This window comes from Augochlora pura, chromosome 4 (assembly GCF_028453695.1).
Source record: "Augochlora pura isolate Apur16 chromosome 4, APUR_v2.2.1, whole genome shotgun sequence".
Taxonomy (NCBI): Eukaryota; Metazoa; Arthropoda; class Insecta; order Hymenoptera; family Halictidae; genus Augochlora; species Augochlora pura.
In genome coordinates, this window is record NC_135775.1 from 16,018,874 (window position 1) to 16,041,012 (window position 22,139).

General features: G+C 30.8%; 1 protein-coding gene across 1 annotated transcript; it reads right to left on the minus strand.

Annotated features, from left to right (window-relative positions):
• Positions 1–13: 13 nt before the first annotated feature.
• On the minus strand, positions 14–18,841 carry LOC144468444 (uncharacterized). The gene is made up of 23 exons (XM_078177909.1): positions 18,632–18,841; positions 18,119–18,281; positions 17,144–17,253; positions 16,502–16,670; positions 14,472–14,587; positions 13,910–14,041; positions 13,061–13,295; positions 12,157–12,314; positions 11,555–11,682; positions 11,335–11,489; positions 10,615–10,739; positions 9,995–10,172; positions 9,198–9,650; positions 8,202–8,432; positions 7,343–7,573; positions 6,662–6,821; positions 5,883–6,023; positions 5,320–5,465; positions 4,861–5,058; positions 4,400–4,606; positions 2,576–2,947; positions 928–1,087; positions 14–203 (listed from the first exon to the last, which is right to left on the minus strand). Exons 1-23 carry the CDS (start codon positions 18,839–18,841, stop codon positions 140–142), a joined length of 4,242 nt encoding a protein of 1,413 aa, XP_078034035.1. The 3' UTR covers positions 14–139.
• Positions 18,842–22,139: the final 3,298 nt, after the last annotated feature.

Below are 22,139 nucleotides of genomic sequence, written 5' to 3' on the forward strand. Positions count from 1 at the left end.
GTATACATTTTTTTTTACTAATAAAATAAACTGTCGGTTACTTGTGATAGATGAAGACAATGCTAACATTGGATAAATTGGTATTTGACATGCTTCCTTGTAACGCTTCCGAAGATATTTAAATATTAATCCAATGAGATTATTGAGTTGAATTTTTCTCGTCGTTTACAATTTTTCTTGGAGGACGTATTATTTTTTTGCGTCTGAAAAATATTTTGCGTTAGTTACTTTTATGATATCAATTATTCTAAACTATTTATAAATAGCTAATTGGAAGATATTCGGGAATAGAGAATGTTTACAAGATTGTGGTTTGTCATGCGAAATGAAAATTATCTGCAACAATTGGAAGAAATTCAGGACATATTGAAGTTTCTTTTTCTTTTCAATCATCGTGATATGTTGAAAACAAAAACAATGACGAATACCTATAAAAAAAAATGTATTTCAAAAAAGATAAAATTGTTGTAGAATAGATCTTTGAAGATTAGAAAAAATTAAAAAGGTTTGCAATAGCTTTTGAAGTCTCCTGCTATATATGAACTATAAATTATTAGTTACATTTATTATAAGTGAAAATCTTTATGGCATAAAGTGTATAGTGTGAACGAAATTTCTAGTTAAATAAAGTTCTTGCACGCTAAACGTTTCTGAAGCATTTTGATGTTAGTGTAGTTGAAGTTATCGCAGTTTGTTACAGAGAAATTTTTGACAGTTGACGATCTTCATGATAATTCTATAGACATCTGAATATTCCTGTCCTACTAAATAGTCTAATAATAGCCCACTAAGTAGTTTTTTTCTTTATTTTTACGCGCCTCGATAAAAAATGGCGGCATTTTCGTTGACTACTGTTTCCGTAACTTCCATTTTACTAGATATACCTTAAATATTCTTTATCCTTCTGTGAAATATCATAGAACATACCTTATGTACATTCGCGAAATTACGATCGCAATTACAGTCAAAATCAATGCAAGAATTATAGCAAGTACAGTAACGTATTTTTCATCTGGCAACCAGTGGAAAAGAAACCGCGTTGCTTGATCTTCCATTAAATGTGATCGCCAAGTTGGAGGACCTAAAACTGGAACGGTAGAAAGAAATGAAACGTATAAAAGCATACGTTTACTATTATTAATCATTTGATTAATATATATTTATTTATTAACTTGACATTTATAACATTAATATTCGAACACTTTTTAACACGTAATAACTTTTCTAAGATTGGACTAAACAATTTTATCTTTTTAGATGATGGAAGGACTAGTATACTATACTAGGAAATTACTAAATTACTACATTACAAATTTGTTATTACTTGGAGTTATAAAACAAAATAAAAAATTCTCATTTTTTAACTTATTTAATTTACTGTAACGAAAAATAAGGATCAACGCGCTTTGTGGATTTGGGAAAATTATACGCATACTGAAAATTTCATCGAACTCGATTAACGAAAAATCAAATTACAATTGTAAAACTGTAGATTTAGCACACTTATTGGTTGAAAGTGTTAACAATCGGGACAAAACTGCAATTTTTGTTTTAATTGCTTATAGTTTATGCTAAGATCAATCGATTTTCATGAAATTTTCGACATGTACATAAGTTACCGAGATTTACAAAACGCATTATTTAAATTTTGGTTATAGACTCTTAGATTAAAAATATTGAAAAATGAGAATATTTTCTTTTCTTTTGTCATTCTAAGCAAGAGCAAAATTTATAAAAAGCATTCCAGTTATGTTCTAATAGATTAGTTAATCAGAAAGTTTTTTTAATCACAAGTTTACTAAAATTTTATTGTTGTATAATATATAAGCCGTTTATTTTAAAAGTGGTGTAATTCCATTTTTTAAAATGAGATACCACATAATTTGTGATTAATTTAATGTAAACTTTTTATTTTTAACTAATAACTTAAAAAATGCTTTGTCCAATTTAACCAATTTAAAATTTATCAATAAAAGTAATTGTGTAGCGATTTATTACGAAGGTGGAGTAAATCCAATTCTCATAAATATAGATGACAAGCATTAAGAAAAAAGGAATTATAAAGCAATGTAAAAAAAGAAATAAATTTATTTTATGCAAAATGAAACGAGAAAATTTCGTTTTAACAAAAAATCTACCCTAACACAATTCTAGAAAAGATACAAACGGCGAAAAGGTAAATTGGTTAAAAATATGTTGAATGAAGTTTTGCAAAAGTACACCGTATACTATTTTATATAAAACTTTGATGAAATTTGAAATAATCGTCTTGGTGCTTTTGTATAATAATATCAAACTTATTATATATAAAAAATATGAGGATATGGAGCAGTTATTACCTTATACATGTATACCTCCTGTGCATTGTAAATGTTTCAAAACACTGTCGCCTAGACCATAAATAAATAACAGCAATATTTTATGTTAAGTTTAATCCTATCTTATTTCTTCTTGTCATTTATAATTAATTGACTAATTATGAAAATGGTTTAATTTTCTCGAAACAACAGAAAACGGACTTGTACCACTTTTAAAATAAACATTCTACTGTAACATCAACGTAATTGTTAGATACCTTTAACAGATATCATGTTCGTTGTCCAAACAAAGTTTAAATCTGTCTGCTTGACAACACACTGCCACAGTCCCTTGTGCGTGCGATTTACTTTTAAGATGTGTTCAATATTCGCTGCGACAGGAAGCGTGATGCCATAATCTTTCCACTTCTTGTTCTGCACTAACCAAGTCACTTGGAGGTCCGAGTAGATGTGACCCAGGATAGCACAGTGACACATTACAGTCATGCTCAGGGTTTCTCTTATGCGTACGTTCTCCCTCGTTGGTATTACCGCCAAACTGATGACTTTGAGAATTGAATAAGTCCCATCGATACGTCGCAAAGTAAGCGCATATACACCGGAATCGTTTACCAAGGTCTTCCTTATTTCTATACACATGTACAAACAGACGTGTTATTATCACGTTCTTATGTTCTTGTGTATGCATGAGTAAAATTAAAAAGTCAACGACTTTCGATCGAAAAGTCGTTAACATTTGAACTGCTGTAACTGGTTTAAGAGAATCGTACATGAACTTTTAGATGGCCGTCATCAGGGTGGAATCTTTCCTTTTAATATCATTACAGAAAAAAACTTGACAGAAATGAATAAAACTCTGTATAGACGTTTGAAGTAGAAAAAATGCAATTTTTTAGCGAAGTTACAGCAGTTCAAACATTAGCAATTTTTTGATACAAATTTTGTTATCCCTTAATTCTGTTCATCAATGTATTAGTGATTTTAAAATAGTTCTTGCAATCGCATTTACAAGATTTATTTATGCATTTTACAATATCAGTTAAAAATATTTGGGATTAGAAAGTGTTACAATTATTGGCACTGACTACTTTAAAACGTAGTCGAATTTCAAAGAGATCGTCAAATGGTGATCACGTAGGGGGCCATTTTGACCATCTGAGATGAGGAGACGTGTATGGTCTTTAATTAGTACTAGTTGCGCTATAGCAGATACAGAACAAAAGAAGCTTTTTGAACTTTTATTATCAATCTTTTCTATCGATTTTTCAATATTGTAAGCTTAAGAAAAGTAAAAGATAACAATTTTTGGTTGGTTCTATTACAGACCACAGCCACAAGTGTACTGCACGTGCACTTAAATTTTGAAGGCAATCGGTTCAGAAAATTTTGGAATATCATAGTCACAGTTTCGAAAAACATACTTTCGAGAAAAATACATTTAAAAATAAAAATTAAATTCATATTGTGGATAATCAATTAGCTGTAATTTTCTTAATTTTAAGGATTTAGACTAAGGTCTTGCAAACGTATTTCTCAACTTATATACATCAGGAAAATGTTAAAAAATCGATTTTTCCAAAAATCCACACTAGAATACCCCTGTAAGATCTTACAATTGTAGTGTGTGAGTGTCCTGAATTATAAAGATTGAGAGAGAATTTGTCGTCGGTCGGTCGGGATAGCTTAAATGGTTGAAACCGTGTCCCGGCAAGCGAACGATCCAGGTTCGAATCCTGGTCCCGATTTATTCAATCGGTCGATTCCATTTTCTCCCTACACATTTCAGAAGTAGGGCTATGTCAAGGTTGTCTAGAATTTGTTTGTAAATTGGGGTATCAATTCAGATCCATGGTCGACGACGCCCATAATATATCAGGAATAGACCGAGCTTTTAATATAAAGTTGTGTGTTTAGTTCTTCGGAATTGTGTAAGGGCTTGTGAGAAAATTTGTCGTCGATTGACCGCGGGATAGCTTAATTGGCTAAAGCAATCGCCCGGCAAAGAGATACGGCTTCGAATCCCGGTTTTCGATCTATGTATATCCGCGATCGATCGACTTATTTTTTCCTACACGACATACCGATATTGTCATTTTTTAATTCCACTCTGTCGATTTCTTCCTGCACAAAAATTCCGTTTAAAGACCACTGCAATTCAGAACGAGGAGATTCTTTACTGATCAGTTCAATAATATCTTCGTCCGACATAATTGTCACGGGATGAGATTCTTTTACAGTTAAAGCCGTGTAATTTCCTCGGATTCTCCGGTTAATTAGAGTTAAGGTATCTATTACAGAAACGCAATTTGCATTCGTCATTTATTTGTTATTTATTATCATTCCTTACAAAAGGAACTAATGATCGTGGAAATCGCTTTTGCAATGAGACTGGATATTTTTTTTTATATTAGACAAGTACTGTAACTTTAAGCCTCTCTCGATTCGAAAATGATTTCCATGATCGTAAGTTCCTCTTGTCAGTGTTATTTCATAAAATGTTTTCTTCTTCTCTTTCTTTTGGAATCTTTGTGTCCATGTTTACCTTGCGTTACATCGCCGCAGAGAATCTCATTGCAACGACCGACCATAGTATGCGGCCCTACGCATGGTTCACCTTTGACATTGGGAGCTGGGGAATTGCAAAGTCGTTTTCTAGTGCCTGTGCCACCATTGCAGCTTACGCTACACGCCCACGGTCCCCATTCCGACCAACCACCATCAATTGGAGGTCCATCTATATCTATAAATACCAATATATCTAAACGATTCGAAATGAGGATGTGTTTGACATCAACCTCTAGCACTACAATTATTCTCTCCTTTGTTCTGTGACTTTTGATTCGATTTCTAAATTTCGATAACAGAAGCATCGAAGTTTGTTTCGATTTGGAAGAAATTAATAACATTTTTATTTAGTTGACTTTGAATGAAATCTTCGTCGCGAGGTTCACTCGTTATAGTGCAAGGGTTTCAAGCACGACCGAGAAACAATTACTCTTACCCATTGGTAGACAGTTTACAGACCATGTAATCCACCCACCAGGATCAACTCCGATTGAGAAGAAGTAAAACAAAAGAGGACTAATGTGTTCGTAATGAAATACTTTTGCATCATTACAATATACGTTGATAATATTTCCAAACCACCTGCAACGGAGACGAAATTATAAATCGATACAAAAAAATGTTATATTTGAATTAGTATATTTTCGCATGGAAATATTCTCTTGAGTATATCGTGAGTAAATCGATTTCAATTTTATTCGTTTAGATTGCCGATTTCTAATAGTATGCAACGATTAATTTCACTGACCAGGGACAGTGCAGTTGTAGATATATTCCTCTTTTTACTAGCTGCGACGGTAGGCCAGCTAGTAAGAGGAAGAATGTAGCTCACAACGGTGTCTTCTCATCGCGTGAAGATTAACTTAATCCTACTTCAAATATTACGTTCATCATGTTACATGCGTAATTAAACGATCGGTATTGAAATGGATTAAACACAATGGTTAAAAAATATTTTTCACTCGATACAGTTTTACTCGCTGCCCTTTTAAATCTTACCTTATAGTTATATTAGTCCACGAATTAGTCGTAAATAGCGGCACGGATATCTTTTGTCTGTGATAGATTGTTACATTAGGATATACATTTCTCGTGAACAATATCCAGTGATCTTTCTCGCTAAACGTTAATGCATAAAATCTGTAAAAATACGAGCTTTATAAAAACTTCCATAGTATTTTAACGAAATCCTAACTTCAGCACGCCTCTAATGAATAAACATCCCTGCGACAATCTGCGAACAATAACCAGCATAACCACTAGCCGCAAAATAGAATTGGGTATTTATATAGGTGTAACTTAAATCAAAGTTTAATTGCTAAGTTCATTTAACTGTTATATAATTGAAATCAATTTATGAAATAAGTTACGTAGGCAAACATTTCGAACAATTGTTAGATAAAAAACTGCGCTATAGTTTCAGCCTCTCAACAATTAAAATTTAAGTTTGTGTTAAATTTAAAGAAATTTAATGAAAAAAAATTCGATCATCGTAAAATAGAAGGAAATACTACTAATCTGAAGAATTATTGATCTTGTAAGAGTAAGCATGTGATGCGGCGTTTCTCATTGCAGCCATAGGAATATCTCATAAATTATTACAAAAAGTACGATTACGTTAAGCAAATAGATTATTCAGACTGATAACCTTGACGACATACTAGTAGATCAAAGTTAAGGTCATCGGCGAAGTATCTCTTAAAATGAACAATATTGATAATTTTAAGAGGTGCCGTAATAATTAATTGTATACACTTTACGGAACAGATAATCTTTACCCTGGAATTGCAGGTAACATAAGCAGAGGTATATTAATTCTGCCTTCTCCGCGTAAATGAAATGTTACTTGTTCTGGACGTAACACCTCTTTTTTGCTCCATGCAGATATTGATAAAATTTTAGCGTACCGGTCTGTTTTCGTGTTTTCGAGAGGACAACCTATTATGTCCAGATAAGAATTCAAAATTACTCTAGGATCAAACGCAAGTAACGCATTCGATATATGTAGAATTTATAGCTCGATTCAACCGCGAAATAAATAAAATTTTAAATGATATTATTTTTAACAACATTTTATATTTTCCATTATGGTAACAGTTTAGTCATGCTAACAGGAATCTACATAACATAAAATATTAAGAAATAAGTAGAATTACTGAAATTCTGTTTTTGCGGTCTTCTGAAATCATCTTAATTCGTATCTTTTTCTCAGAATTTGGAAAGTGATTAAATTTGCAATATAAACTAAAAAAAAAATTTAGAAGGTAAATTTTGAGGCTTTAGCGTTGACTTGAATTTAAAAATGTTTTAGAAAGTAGTTTTTCATACGTTAAAATTAGCGTCGAACGTAATAGAAACGTTTTGCATGTCAATTAAACGCGTTGTGTGACCTGAATATCCTACACAATTCTGTGTTCTTGTTGAAATAGTGTTAATAATACAATGCGTTTAAAATCTACCTGAATCTTGATCAAATGCAAGACCAATAGTTCGTCCTTTTTCACTGCTATAGTAATAGTATATTGGCAGAAAGGTCGTTGGTGGATCCTTATGACTCCATTGAAATAATGGTGTAGGTTCTTCTTCATAATAAAGTAAAATTTGTCCTCGAGGGATACTGATTGTAAATGTGCTCCATTTTCCCAAAAACAGCAAGTGCGGCAAAGTTCTCATTTTGACCAATTCAACGGCTATGAAGACAGTTAAAGTTTTATAGAAATTAATCAATAATAAAAGGACAATTTTTCTTTCTCTTTGAAGAGTTTGACATTTCACATGACACTACCTAAGACAACAATTTTCAATATATACTCCTTAGGAGCTTTAACTATAAAGTATAATAATTTTTGTGACAAAACAACCCTCACAGAATCATTATGTTCTGTTTTGAAATCGTCAAAATATAATTTCATATTAGAACGTAAAAATAGATTGAATGGTAATATACAGGATGTCTAAAAATGTTGCAAGCTTTTGAAGGAGGTAAATCCTGAGGTTTGTTGTAGCAACTTTATCCTTAGCGAAAACATTCTTCGCGACTCCATTAACGAGTTACTAATGAAAAACAAGGACCAATCAAAGAGCGAGAACACTTGGTTTCTGCCATCGCAACTAATGTATCGTCTCTCTTGTTATCACGTTAAAATTCATCCGTAGTACTCGCTCTATGATTGGTCTGTGTTTCTCGTTACTAACTCGTTAACGAAGCCGCAGAGAACGTTTTCTCTAAGAAAAAAGTACTTCGTCATATCCTTCTGAATCTTGTCTTTGAAAGACTAAGGACACTTTTTGGGACATCCTCTATAGCGTTATGGTTACCTCGAGTTTCCGACTCGTAATAAAGTAACACTTTCTCGTTGTTCAAAGCTCCTATCTTCAGAATATAACGTGACTTAAAACCGTCGTCAGCTGTAAAGACAAATACAATGCAATCTGGTTGATCCGGTTCCCAAGTTTTTACAGCAAATCGGAATCCTTCAAAGCGGTATTCAGGTAGAACATATAAACGTCTTCCTGCAGCATCGCCTCTGATAAGAATTGTATACTCTTCTAGAAATCATATACGATAGTTATCTGCCAAACGTTACGAAGAACAGTGTATTGAAAATTAAGAAATAGAGTGAAATAGAATGTGGTTTGATTCGAAATTAAAAAATGACCTATGTGTAACAAAACATTTAGTTGCAAAGGTTGAAGTTTATCGGAGACTGTCTATTAATTCTACAAGTAGTTGGAATTTCGTATAAAATAGTTGTATAGTAATGTTTGTAAGGAGTAGCTCCTCAATCTGTTTATGACCATTAATGCAATAATTAGAATAGATATACCTGCATACGCAGCTTTATGTGAATACATTATCGCAGAATTGTGACAGCCTTTATTAAGATAGCGACATTTTATTTGATACTTTAGATTACCAAAATAATACATTTTACTTGACAGTCTAAATTATCAAAATAAAATATTTTATACTTTAGATCACCAAAATAAAAATACTTTATTTACTGAGTTACTTATAGGAAATATTATTTCATTTAAATCGCGAAGAATCTATTATTTAAAATAATATTTGTAATCTTTTTTCTATACGTGATACTCAGCTTTCATTTTTTTAAATTCGGTACCTTTCCTTCTTCTATATAAGGGCAATTTTTTCTCTCCTATTCGTTATAACAAATAAAATTGTTGCGATGCGCTAACTTGATTCGAAAGAATATTTAAAAAATGATACTTGCCACAAAATTTCGCGTAAATTCGAAATCGTGTTAATCGTGAGAACACTGTGAATGTAATTTAAAATTGATGGTAGCGTACCTGATTTCTCACAGTCTCTAACGTTGCAAAGATCTTGTGGCACCAGAGGGTCTGTGGTGTAACACCAAGTGCCGGCAATATTTCGCGATGGGTTTCTACAAAAATTGCTAGCGTTTTTAGCAGCACCGTCTGGATACAGACTGTCGTTGAAGTGTTCACGTATAACCGGTTTCACTGAGATCATTTTTGACATAGATTTTGCGGTGTATTTTGGAGTAGTCGGACTTTCTGGAATATCGACCGAAACCATTCCATATTGATCCGACAACGGTTTGTGCGGTTTCACACGGGATGGCCTTCGCGTGCGTTGCGAAGTTGTGGGTATACTCGTGAATTCTTTATCCGATTCCGATAAAAAATTGGAATCAGCTTGCCAGTAGTCGCAGCTAAGACCAGAACGTGTTTCCGACAACGTTCCTACGTAATCGTTCGCAGTTCCAGCCATGCGACACTCTAGGAAACGTAATATTAAAATATAATATTAAATATTTTTTATGCTACTCGATTGCCGAGTTAATTTTAACCCCGTAGAAAAGAATTGCAATTTATTTCATTAAAACTAATTTTCTTTGCTATATTTCTGTTTTTATTGTTACTATTAGTAGATACTTAACGTGTCTTACTGTGTAAAGAGTTTAAGTAACACATGCACGGGTATTAATGAAACTTGGTAATTGCGGACAAGAGATGAGATTTTCATGTTATATTTGATGCTTCCATTTGAGGAATTTAAATAGTTTAAGATTAGAATTGAGATTATTGTTGACCTTTTATGCGTAGAAGTTCAAACATCTCACCTGACGATCTACAAAATCGAACAGGACAGTACTGTTTTGAAATGGGCGTGGTTTTCCAAGGTATAAACGCATAACAATAAGGACCATTCGAATCTCGGGCGGGGTTTCTACACTTGTTTAATGCTTTCAAAGCGGACCCATCAACAAATTTATCGTCGTGCTTGTCTTCAGTTGGAATCTTGTAAAAAACAATTAACAATAACAGGGCTAAGCATGAAAAACATTTGAATAATAATTGTAAGTGGAAGAAGAGTTTAAGAAGATCAATTGTTTGATTAATTTTTATGTAAAACTTAGGGGTCCTAGGTAACTTATACACGCAGTATTACTGTACTCACACAGTAAAAATATGTGCACGTGTATATAAACATACAAGACGAAAAAGGTTCTAATTTCACGCTAAATTATCAAATTTCATAAATTAGGCTATGATAATTCTTTTATAATAACATTTGCATCATAATGAACTAAATGAGAGTAATTCGTTTATAATAGCGAAGTAGCTGAATTATCATAAATAAAGTGATGGTATCGTCTACAACAATACTTGCTAGTAACTGCCGAGATATTCTACTGTAACTTTAGATGTCACTTTAAATATTAGATTTTACGTTACTCACTTCCTTTGAACTCCATGGAATACAAGGAACTTCATTGGCACTTGTCCATTGTTCACCTTGGTACATATACTGTGTCAAGTCAGATATACAGTTTGGTGGAGAAGGAATTTCTACAGCATCGGTGGCTGTAAAAATTCGTATTAAAATTCGATATTTTAATTTATTGATGACAACAAGTATAGTATGAGCAATCCAGAGAGCAACTAAATCTATCATCATTTTGCCGGTACTTATTACACAACGCATTTTTTAAATTATTGCCATAGGTTTAGATAAAAATAAATAACAAAAATATAGAATAATCTATTTTTCTTTCATTTCAAGTAATAGCAAAAGTTACGAAAAGGTATTATAGTTATTGCTCAATAGGCTAGTCTTTCTATTATTTAAGTCATTTAATTCAACTTTAAAGAAGTTGTGTCGTTTTTCAAGCGTCCTGAAGTATATAGCCGCCACTTTATAATCCTCACGCAACAGGAAGGCACTTCTGTGTTTACATTCTCCATCTTACTAACTGCAGCAATGAGGCAGGCCTTAAAAGGGGGAATGTGACCATAGAGGTATCTTCGTGTCGTGTAAGAACTATACACAGTCTACCCGCTAAAATTTGTCGATCAATCCTACGAGTATAGAATGATCTAAAAACTTTTTATACCTCGTTCATCTGAATTAATATATTAATAATAAACCACTATACTGCTATTACTATATTATAACTACCTTCTGGAGAACAGTATAATGCCCAGAACGCTATAGATTTTTCACTTCCAATGCTGAACCATCTTAAAGTAGAAAAGAAATTGTTGTTTATGTAAAACAGTTCGATAGCTGCTTTGCCCTTGTGATAAAATAAGCGGAAATGTTCTCCGAAAATGCTAAAAGGTATAGATTATTGATAGCAAACAATGTGCAATCGCCTGCTTATATTCTATCTACCAACCTGATACTGAATTCTTTCCAAGACCAAAAATCAAGAATACCTTTGCTTGGAATTTCTTTTAAATAATGCTTTGTCGAATTTTCTTCTTCTTCGTATGTGAGTGTCGCAATATCTTTACCTATCGTTACCTGTATCAAATAAATTGCGCGAATTTAGTCTAAATATGCACATGTGGTACAAGTTAGTCCTCTCGCGACGAAAGTTTACATATACCCCCTCTTATTAGCTGTAACAGTGGGGCAGTTAGTAAGAGGGGGAATACGTAAACACAAAGGTGCTTTGTTGTCGCGTGATAACTATTATTGCGATCGAAACTCACTTGTACTATAATGTATAAATTAATTAGTAGTAACTATAGAATTAAAATAATTCTTACAATTTAAAACATTAGAAAGACTGAAAGAATAGAGAAGTACCATTACTTTCGTCTCACTAAAATTATTATAGAAAGAAAGAAATTCTAAAATGGCTCCTGGTTCTGATAATACATGGATATTAGATTCTGTAGCTCTTTCTAACTAAAGAGCAAAATATATTTATTTGCACTTTATTGTGTAATACTTAATTAGTATTTAATTATTTATTATGAAAACAGTTATTACCGTAATACATGGGTACTCCAATTTGGGAGTTTGATATAATCTTATAGAAATATCTTGACCAGCACGAACAAAAGTTCGAACGTCATTTGTATCGTTACTTTTTTCCATGGTCCATACTCTGGAATAATTGGTTCCGAACGTGGTATGGATTTCACACTCTGGAAGAAATCTAGATTAGACTTTACATTAATAACAAAATATATTTATGACTATATTTAAAACATCGCTTGGTCTTGAATACAAAATTGTTGTTATTTATGATTAAAAAATAGATTGCCAATTAAGTGGATAACAGATGGGTACGTACAGGGTGAGTTAGTAAGAAAACTATGATCTACTTCATTTTCCTAAATTATTTATGGGGAGGAAGAATTTCTGTTGTGAAAAATGAATATGGAAAATGGATCTTCCTGGGACAATGTTTTATAGTTATACGTTTTATAAAATTCGAAGCACTTAATTACGTTGAAGTTACATTGTACACTGAGTAAAAGGCATGCTGGTGACATTGGACAAATTCTGAGTAACAGTTATAATAGTACAACTGAAATATAGAATATAGTATTAACAATTTGTTTAATATTTGGAAAATGTATATAAAGCAAGTATTTAATTTTTCAAACGATAGAAAAGTGAAATGTTTGTTCATTATTTAATATGCACTCAAATATACTAAAGAATTTACAAATATAAAAAAAGAGACAGCTGCAATTTTTTAAAAAATGAACTAAATGCCTTGAATAATATTATTCCTTAATTTTACTATTACTTGCAATAGCAAACAAAGAAGATTAAAAATTTTCGTTTTTATCTTTTTTATCGGAACTTGGATCGAAAATATATTAATGTGGGAATCCAGCATATCTATTATTTTAAATAGAAATATAACTATTTCAAAGCGTACGTCTTTGGCAAAATGCGGTGCTCCACAGAACTCCAGTTCCACGAAGTCCATAATATAAGAACGTCTCTGCATACAAACTTGTGATACCATGTTTCCGTTTGTATTCTTGCATAAATATAGGCTTCAAGTTGCCTTCAACACCAGCAGACACAAATCCTCCGCCCCATGTTATCCAAATCCCTACCCATTTCGTGCCAACCAAAATATCGGGACTAGCCTCAAAATCTTCTTCATCCTAGTATGAATAATTTATTATTGTGAAATATCGATTGATTTTATTGTTTAGAAACTACAAGTTTATCATTGAAATTACAAGTCTTTCGATTCAGGAATAAAGATATTACAAGAAATAAAATATCCCTAATCACTTGTGTTGCCAAAATGGAAATGGCCTTATATTAGAATTGGGTAAAAAGTAATCCGATTATTTATTTTATAAAATAAATTTTATAAAATATTTAAAAATTTTACCAATGTCATCTTAAATTAATTTGTTAAAGTTTAAATATAATATGCTTAACTTCTAATTAATTTATAAAGTCATTAGTTATAATAACAAATGTTAATGTAATCAGTGGTTTATATTGTTTAATCATCGAGCAGATTGATTACTGCCCAAGTCTTTTATTTACACGTCAAAGTGATGACTGGTCTTCAATTAGGCATTTCTAATAATGTGTGACAATATTTATTGATGTTTACGTCAATTTTCATAAACCATATTCTTTAGCTATTTCAAAAACGCAGGAGTACTTTCATCCGGAACGTTGTACTATATTCTTCAGTTTTATATCGATAGAAAGTTTAAATTCTGTAAAGAATGCCTTCCAAAATAGAAATATAACTTACATCAAATTTAGGAAAAGACTGTCCACTGCCAGCATTTGCGAAAAGCAATTCTACGCCTGCGCTCCATTCTTCAGCTATTTGTTCAGCGGTAACTGGTACTGGTAACAAACTAAGTAAAATTCGCGCTTCAGCCTATAATGACATTATGACCATTATAAATAATTAGATAAAAACGAGTTCGATACTATATATACTTTAAATGAGTTATATAGAATCAATGAGGAATGCATTGAATTGACACGCGATTTATATTGAATTATAATTTGTGTTTTGTATAGTAAATAATTTCATCTTTTAGATTTTCTATTGATTTTTTAACATTGTATCAATTTCATACCGAAGAACAAATTAATTTGAGAAAATGAGGAACGGACAAGGGATAATATTTAAATGAATTTCTTGATGAAGATGCAAAATTATTGTATTAAATAAGTTGATATACGAATAATGTTTTAAAATCTGTTATACTATACTAAAATGGTCTATACTATATCATTATTTATTAACAATAATGCGTGGACTTAATTAATGCAGATACATTATCATTTTTTAAATTACTTACGTCTTTCTCATCATTGGGATCCCACAATTTCATCCAAAATGTCGTATTACCGCTGGGGGCGCTTAATTTTGTTAATATTGTATACTGAGATCCATTTTTAGTGAATGTCAAACACTCTGAAAAATCAGACTTAATATAATATTTACTAAATTACTTGGCAAACAAAATTTAAAGAGAACTTGTATACGATCGTTGTGTTAACATTTTAGATTCTATTTTCGAATATCAAAGATACGAACCTACTACAGAAACGTTCGAAAATTGATATTTAACCCTAACCGTTCCATCGTCGGTCACATGACCGCTTCGAAAATTCTTATTTCACTTTGCTATTGTACTTTATAATTATTTAAATTATAAAGACACATCAAGCGGAAATCATTCAATAGATTTATTCAATCCAACGCATATTAGTAAACAAATTGGGAAAGATCTATATAAATTCAATATTGTAATTTGTACAAGACAATACAGACGAACCACTTTGAAGGTACGGTTAGTGTTAACAGCAATAACTAATTTTGAATGATTCGTGCGTCATCTGATTAATTTCATTTGAGATTACTGAAATGACCCGAAACTGTGTTTAAAAGCCAAATTAGGAAGAAATGGGTTTAAAACAAAGTAACATATTATAATTACGAAGTATAGGTACAAAAATAAAAGTAATTTCTGGATGTGTCACGTATTATAGTCAATTAACACGTTGCATATTAATAAAATGATATTTCACTATGTTTTCCACCAAATATTTTATTTTATACATTTATATGTATATTATAAAATGCAGTGATGTTAACTATTTATAATAAAGGAATTTTCTATAGCTTTTCTTTTACTAGTCATTCATTTTCAAGAATATTATCTTTTATTTCTGTAGGTACTCTGAAAAGTCATTCGAGTCCTTTCGAACTCGATTATGTACCTATATGTAGGTGTCCTTACAATGACGGTGTTGTTTTACGCGCTATTTCAGAACGTTACTTGCTCCCACACGTGCACGATTATGCACATGTATAAGAGAGAGTAGGGTACAACGGAATACTTAACTCTGGAGCGCAAGAAAAAAAATTAGAAGACAAAAACAGCATGAGAAAACAATAGCAATCTTATAACTAAGTTTAGAGAATGCATCATTTTGTCACGTTCGACATTGTAAAATAAACTGTAAATATATGTTATAACATCTAACCAGGATGTATGCATATCATATAAAATCAAAAGATGTAAAAGATACGATAGAAAGTGTGGTCGAGTATTGCAGAATAGAAATTGCAAATGAACATGCAACTAGGATGGTAATTACAATGATATCGTATAATTTAATAATTACAAGAAAGAGTGAACACCTATTAAGAGACATTTATATTCTTCCCTACACATAGCATATGTACATTAGTGTTTTGTTCTGCTCCATGCCTTAAGGGTTTCACTTTACCGCACATGAGGTAATTTAATAAATATGTAATACATATTTGCATTTGAATGTGAACCGAAGAACTCAGTACATAATACCTCAAAATAGGGTTCAAGAGCTATAGTATTTAATTTTACATTTACAGTTATTAATTTTTAAAATAAAAAGAATAAATGTAATAATTATATAACATTTATAACAAAAATGAATAGGTTGAATATAAAACTGTAAATTAAATTTATACAAATATAGTAAATAAATTATAAATATATTATATTATAAATTACACTATACTATAAATTACACTAGAAGAAAAATTAAGGATATTATTACGTTATTTTCTACCGATATACGATTTTGATTTTGTATAGAGGTCCGCAGTTTAGTTATTACATTATTATATTTTGATAACATAAACATTTTTCAAAAAGATGTATGGAGTTTTTAGTATCTATTTAAAAATGCGATATTTCATTTGCACTTATATGCATATACATATTATATATTATATAATGTAGAAATTATTTTAGAACCTGATATAACAATTTTTATATTTGAGCGTAAAATGTTATGAATCGAATATGAAATAAAAACAAATGCATCGGTAAAATACCTTTAGCGTCGCAGAAAGGTACGTCACAGTATTCTTTCTGAAGACTCTCGGAATCTTCTTGTTCAACGTAACACCAAGGCCCCCCGTTATCACCGCTAGGGTTTCTACAGAAATTGGTAGCTTTCTTGCGAGATCCTTCGGGAAAACTATTGTCGTTGAACTTCGCACTCTAAACAAGTATGAACATCCTAGAATAATGCTAATTAGCCTTATAACTAGATTGCGGACTTTTATGCTAAATAAGAATCTCAACCATTAATTGCAAGATAGACGGGTGAAGGAAAAATTTAACTTTTTTCTTCACAAATTCAATAAGTAAGAAATAACATAATTTGAGTTTTTTAAATGTTTTTTCTTTGATAACAATTGAAACAAATGTTTCATGTTTGGATAAATGTGCAATAAATATCTCCTGAATCTTACATTAATTGGTGCTATTATGCACAAATAACTCATACATAAATTATGTTTTTATGGGAAAATTTTAAATATCTGAGTTACATAATTTTAAAGAAGATAAATGTTGGCACCTTGCACAAAAATTAAATATAAAGAACGCAAAGTGTAGACCAGTGATTATCACAGTATGCTAAACATTAGTATTAAAACGAAGGCGAAAATTCAGTTCAATTCGTTCCTTACTTTCATTTTCTCCATTTTGTTGACCTTGAGCCAGGATATACATTTCCTTCCTGATGTTCCTATTTGTCTGGTACCACCATATTCAGCACCTGGTCCTGACTGTCTACATTCTAATGAATCATGTTCTATAAGTAGCTTGTTAGCATATTCATTAATGATTAGAGGCTAACCGTTATAAGAGGTTGAATAATCATTAAAAGAGAAAAAACAAAAGAAGATTTTGATAAGTGAGAATTCATTACCCTTCAAATATAAAAATGTAAATACAAACTGTTAAAGACTATTAAAGAACCTACAGTATTAACACGTTCGTCGCCGACAATTAGATACTAAAATCCCCATATAATTAAAGCAATTTAATTAATTAAAATAAAACTAAAAAGTTCAGATTTATCATAGGGGATGACATTAGAACTCTTCCGCATTCGAGAAATCATATTCGAATTCATTTTGCTCGAATATGTTGCAATAAAAATGAATTTCTAAAATTGGTCAGAAATTAGTGTCACCCAGATATGGGTGACGCGGCGACGAACGTATTAAATATTTTACAGTATACGCTGAACATATGCCAATTATTATAAACTGAAAATTGATAATACTACATTTATTTTTTAATTTATATTACCCCGTAATCACAGTAGTTTTTCAGGGGCGAATACAAGGATATCGTCATTCGCGGAGACTAATATTAAATAAAGTATGATATATTTTATCTCATCGTACATTATTATATATTTTATTTTATAATGTATAATGAAATAAAATATGAACCAAATTAGATATCATGTAGTGGACTAAAATATATTCAAATAAAATGTACTGGACTAGATTGATAAACAAATCGTGGAAGTAGATTAATGATAATGGTTGGAAATATAGAAGATATTAATAGATAGAAAAAAAACGAGAGATAGTATAAGATAAAATAAGGTGAAATTTTGCACGGAATATAAACGTATTTATTAAAGTCACCTCCGAAGTTACAAAGAGGTACATCACATTTGTCATCTATGAGTGAAAGATCCAATGTATAGCACCATGGACCTCTGGATTCTCCTGTTGGATTTCGACAGTAATTTTTCACATTTTTCATCGATCGTTCAGGAAAATCGTCATCGTGAATATCTTTGCTGACCTAACAATGAGAGGAGAATTATGAAATAAAATTCATGTAGTATTTATCGTCTTCTTAATGTGTAAATTAAGCAATTTATTTTCGAGACCAATTAACTACTGGAATGAGAACTCAAAAAAAAATTATCCGCAAAATTAAGAAATCAATAAATTCGTATTTAACTTTGTTTAATTAATATATCTTAAAATAACAAGGATTCAAATGCTAAATTTCATTGCATTGCTCTGTGGAAAATGATTTAATTTACAACTCCTTATAATATTTATTGAAGTTAATTTAACTTTCGCTCTCCAACATCTTTTTAGTATTAACAATAATATAAATCTGCACTGTTAGGTAAGAAATCAAACCTCGTGTATCGGTTCTTCCGCAGACCAAGATTGACATGGAGTGTCGCCGATGGTTTTCGCTATTAAACCTCTATACTCCCTTCCAATCTGAGTGAGTTTACACTTCATTAAATCGGTTCGTGATGTATTATGAACTGCCAATAAATAATCGTTGATTTTTTTATTAGTTACAGAAACAATATGGAAACTTTCAATCAGATGAAGATACATCGAAATTTTTACCAACAATTTTGAAAAAATTTTACCGCGATGCCGTTCTTAGAAAAATATTTAATGCGAGCTTTGGCATAAACTTTTATAGCAATATTATTTATACATAACCGAGAGAATATTATTTAGATACTTCAATTGTATTTTAGTTAGTTTTATAGTGTTTGAATTTTTGGGGTTTACATCGAATGCTCCCTTGAATGCTGCGACCAGACCGACATCACTGAATGCCGGCAATGAATACGTGACGGGTAAGAAAGAAAACTGACAAGTACATAATAGCTTTTGTCACAAAAAGTCACGCATGTTTTGTTTAAAATAATCAAATTTCTCTTTCTCTTGTAATACGAATGTTTCAAGACTAAATAATAACAATTGTGTAAAATAATAAATCTAAAGTAAAATTTCTATGCCGCGGATCTTTATGCAAAATAAAAATGTTCAAAACAGTATACTGTTATTCTTTACTTATCTTAATTTTGATACTGTTTCAAATTGAACTCACTTATTTTTAACATGACTGTATAAAATCCACAATCTAGTGATAAGTATTTGAAAATTGAGACACACGAGAGATCCGAAAATACATTAGGAATATAATTTTTGAGTCAAATATAAACCGAAACTGGGGAAATAACGCGAAAAAATGGGAGATTCGATTACTGTAATTGTAAATGCCTCATAGACATCTTCGATTTTATTATATAAAAAGGTTCCATCAATTATATTTAAATGTAATTTTTCTTCCACTGTAGAATGAAAAAAAGGATTTCCTATCTTTAAATAAAAAGTGCTAATGACCCTAAGAAAAGAAATAACGAAAAAATTACCTAGCAAAGAATTTAGATTATATCTTTTATAAAACCATTAAAGTTGTGTTAAACTTAAAAAATCTTTGGAGTTATTGTGTTAATAATGAATACTATAGTTGAAAAATACGCCATTGAGTCATATTATCTTAATACTGAGGTTCTGACGACTGTAAAAGATATTAATTATGTTTACCTTTTTGGTTAGTAATTGCTGGTATATTAAAAAACGTAATTATGAGGTTAAGCACTTGAAAGTATATAGTAGGATAGCAATTTTCGCAGCGCATTTTATCATTGATCTTCCTCGGTCACGTTAATATGTTATTCAATTTATCAAGAAAAAATAATTTATAGAGACTACCGTTTACAGTTGGTTTTGCGTAGATACAAAACACTTCAAATGCTATTTAAATATATGAAACATTACGGACAAAACTTCGCGTATTGAAATTCAATGGTTATCCTGAAGATTGTTGAAGATGCGAACAAGAATTTTATACAGGGTGTCCAATGTTTAACGATTAGGTTCTGTCAGTGTGTTTTAGACATAGGAATTAGACTAAAACGTCATGCAATAAAACGACCATAAATATCGTATTAAAAAACTATAACAAAACTATGAAATCTCTTGTTATATATGGTATAATCATATTATTATTATCATCATGCTATTTGTGAGTTTACACTTCATTATATCGGTATATATATTGGTATGTCATGTATTGCAAATAAATGTTCATTGATTTTGGATTATTTATAGAGACATATGAAAATTTTCTTATTTAATTATTTATTAACTTATCTAACTAATTATTTTAAGAGTAGGAATTAATTTTTCAGATTCAGTTTATCCATGAATAATATATGCATTTTTAAACTCATATCTCATAACTCTTTTAAACTCATATTTATAAACTCAATCTTTGCAACATCCATTTATGAAATCGATGCATAGATCGATATTCTATAATCGCGGACAAAAAGTCTCCTGAAAACGTCTGCACACGAACGAGTTAATAATAATCCTTTCCGTTTGGCGATAGCATCACATCGTGTATATCATATTTTCGAGTCATCTTTAATCTAACACGTTAAAAATAAAATACAAGATTTGATTCGTGATAACGATACTAAGCATTACGTGTAAAGTCTCGAACGAGATATCTAAACGTCACTGTTAAAAAGATTAGAGTAATTTACTATATAGAGTGTAACCATCTTTTATGAAATTGTAGAGGTAAGTTATATTATACAGAGAAAATTCTATTTTATAATAAATGTTTAGGCTCTGAATTAACTGACTTGAGATACTTTAATTTTGTTTAATCAACGCGCACGCTAAGACTAAATGCCGACTTAGCAATCGTTACAGAGTAATTAATGCATACAAGGTGGTGTCCCATATTAATCGCTACATGTACTTAACTACATAACAATTCGTTATTTGAAAAAATGATTCACACAAAGCTTTTTCTATGTACGAATGTCATCTTTATTCCTTTTAATGAAGTCATATAATCTTTTATGGTTGATTCGACATACCTCGGAATTCTGAATAAAAAGGTATTTTTATTTTTATTATGTTAAGGTACAGTTAAGTTTCCGATACTTAAAAAAGAAAGAATAGTTTCTCTAACAATAATTAAGATTATATTATATATTGTCTTAATTGAACTCAATTGGCTGTCAATTTAAGGAAATTTTACCAAAAAGGATCAAATAATTTATGCACTAATGTTCACAATTATCAATACTGCGATCGTTTTGCACTCTTCTATAAAACTAGAAAAGCTACCGAGATATTTCTCGTTGTATGCTTATACTGTTCGCGTTACTAGCAGGCACTGATACTTTCAATACATCCAGGCAAGGAAAGAAAAAGCTGTAGTTTCTCATAACGTGAAAGTAAACTGCAAACTGTTAGCCAAGGGTGCTATCGACAAATAATTTAACGACACCTACCTCATTATGTTACATAGTTTCGAAGCCATATCGATAACATGCTATTTTCTCCTATACTGTCGACTTTTCTTTTCTGAAATGCTAAAATTATCAATTATAACGAGCGTTTAATGTTACATTGAATAACAACCAGCGATTGCAAAATTTGCAAATTCTATAGATTTTTTATAGCATTTTCTTTTATAGCAATCTGCTCAATATTCTTCAAACACTTGCATATGTATTTATTCTGTTTATGGCTTCAATAATTTCATATAGTGAAAGAGTTACGTAATAAATGAACAATTATTTTGTACAATTGAGATAAACTATAGAGCGATTATAATCAAAATAATTGTATTTTAGTAATCTTAATTAAGAATTTACTGAATAATTAAACAAGTGATTCGCTACGTTGTATGGAAATTACATGAATACCGTTTATGAGATTTCGCGTGATTAATTACTAAAAAAAAACAACGATTTTAAAGAATTCTAGTAGTGAATTGCCATTTTGAATCAAAATGACATGTATTTGATTTACT